The 2,327-nt window shown below is 44.6% G+C and overlaps 1 protein-coding gene across 1 annotated transcript; it reads right to left on the minus strand.

Annotated features, from left to right (window-relative positions):
• Positions 1–936: 936 nt before the first annotated feature.
• On the minus strand, positions 937–1,257 carry LOC122737944 (40S ribosomal protein S26-like). Its single transcript, XM_043979955.1, has one exon. It carries the CDS (start codon positions 1,255–1,257, stop codon positions 937–939), a length of 321 nt encoding a protein of 106 aa, XP_043835890.1.
• Between the last annotated feature and the right edge of the window lie 1,070 nt (positions 1,258–2,327).

The raw sequence follows: 2,327 nt of genomic DNA on the forward strand, positions 1-2,327 counted from the left end.
GCCACCAGAAGCTGGACTATCGACTTCATTTTTCACTTGCTCCAGACAATGTTGTTAGATTTGTATTTCATTTGAAGAACACAGGAGATCATGACATTTCTTCTGACAGCTAGCCCCTGTTCCTCTTGGGTCAATGCAGGGAAAGACAATAATAATAGTCTCTATTTCTATAACACCCTGAAGTCTACGGGCACTTCCTACAACAATTTTGTGAGGAGTAGGTAGTACAAGAATTGTTACCCCCATTTTACAGGTGAAGAAATGAAGGCACAAAGAGATTAAGTGATATACTCAGGGCCACTGGGCTAGTAAGTGTTAGTGTTATGGAGTCAGAGGACCGAGTTCATATACTGCTTCTCATGGTACTGCTGTGTGACCTTAAATGAGTTCTTTGCCACCTGCTGGGTCTCAGTTTTCCCTTCTGTAAGAAAAGGGTGTTGGACTAGATGGCTTCTGAGGTCTAAGGTCTGAATCTATGATCCTATCAATAATCAGCATTCTTTTCACATCATGGGTTTGTGTGTGTGTGGCAATTGGGGTTAAGTGACTTGCCCAGGGTCACACAGCTAGTAGGTGTCAAGTGTCTGAGGCTGGATTTGAACTCAGGTCCTCTTGAATCCAGGGCTGGTGCTCTATCCACTGTGCCACCTAGCTGCCCCCTTTTCACATCATGTTGATTGTTTCTTTTTTTTTCTTTTTTTTTAAGGTAAACCAACCATTTTATTTTCCTCTGATTAGTTCAGGAATTTTGATAGGCAGATCTTTTTTTTTCTTTTTTTTTTTTGTGTGAGGCAATTGGGGTTAAGTGACTTGCCCAGGGTCACATAGCTAGTAAGTGTTAAATGTCTGAGGTCGGATTTGAATTCAGGTACTCCTGACTCCAGGGCCAGTGCTCTATCCACTGCGCCACCTAGCTGCCCCAAGGCAGATAGATCTTTACATTGGCTTTGGAGGGGATCTGGGGGCAGCACCAGCAGGTCTGAAGCGGGGTGTCCGATCCTTTCGTGCCTCACGAGACCGATTCCTCACTACCTTGCTGTGCATAGCGCAGCTCACACAGTAATGCAGTTTCACATACGGTTCGGGGAGCACATAAGAGTCGAAAACACTGGCCTCGGAAATGTCCCTGACGGCCATGGCTTCCACGATGTTGCGGATGACGAACTTCTTGATGGCCTTATCCTTGGGCACGCAGCGGGCGCAGTTGGTGCAGCGGCCCTTCTTGGCGCACCCGTTGTTCCTCCTCTTTTTGGTCATCTTGTAAGTCAGAAGCTGAAAAAGGATCTGATTGTTTCTAAAAAGGCTTCCAAGAGACTCTCCCAACCCAAAATGGCACCTTAGATACCAGCCCCACCTCCCTGACCCTCCGGTGCTCCACTTATGTGAGAGGCTTTGGCATGAGGTGGCAGGGAAGAGAGATTTCCCTCTAGCAGCAGATGGATGGACTTTGCCATTTTCAGGAAGATGCTGGAGACCAAACCACTCTTGCTGGATGAGCAGTGTTTAAAGATTTGCATTCAAGTTTAATTTTATTCTGTATTTCCTTTCTTGCCTTTATATTGCAGACAATGTGAACTATTAGCTGTCCTTCATTGTCCTCCACTGCCTCTGTGCATTTATGAAGACCTTCTCATATGCCCAGAGCATTGTCTTTATTGAAATCCTTCTAAGTCTAGCTTAGCATCTACCTCTTCCAAGAAGCCTCCCCTGCCTCCCAATTCCCTCCCCCTCTTGACATTATTCTTTCCTTCCTCAAATTTTGCTGAAATAATAATTTCCCTTTGCCTTTATCACATTTAAATTTGTATTATGCTTGTGACAATGGTGTATAGCTTGCATTTCTGGGTGTCCCAGGTGCAGTAATTGCCTATCCTAGTTCATGTTCTTTCTTCTTTAAACCCACGGGAAGTCAGTGTCATTTTACAATTAATTAACAAGCAAGGGAGTATAAGATACAATTTGCCCCCAAGATAATGGTGTATACAACTCACAAGTCCAGGGATCACTGAGGTCTCTCTGACACATGTACAGAAGATTTTTTTCTATGCACATGCTCTAGGTGCCCATGCCAGAGAGCCATATGATTTTTTTTTTTTTTTTTTTAGGCAATGGGGGTTAAGTGACTTGCCCAGAGTCACACAGCTAGTAAGTGTCAAGTGTCTGAGGCCGGATTTGAACTCAGGTACTCCTGAATCCAGGGCCGGTGCTTTAACCACTGCGCCATCTAGCTGCCCTTTTTTTTTTTTTTTTTTTTTTTAGTGAGGCAATTGGGGTTAAGTGACTTGCCCAGGGTCCCACAGCTAGTAAGTGTTAAGTGTCTGAGGCCA

The sequence above is a fragment of the Dromiciops gliroides genome, chromosome 2, assembly GCF_019393635.1.
Source record: "Dromiciops gliroides isolate mDroGli1 chromosome 2, mDroGli1.pri, whole genome shotgun sequence".
Lineage (NCBI taxonomy): Eukaryota > Metazoa > Chordata > Mammalia > Microbiotheria > Microbiotheriidae > Dromiciops > Dromiciops gliroides.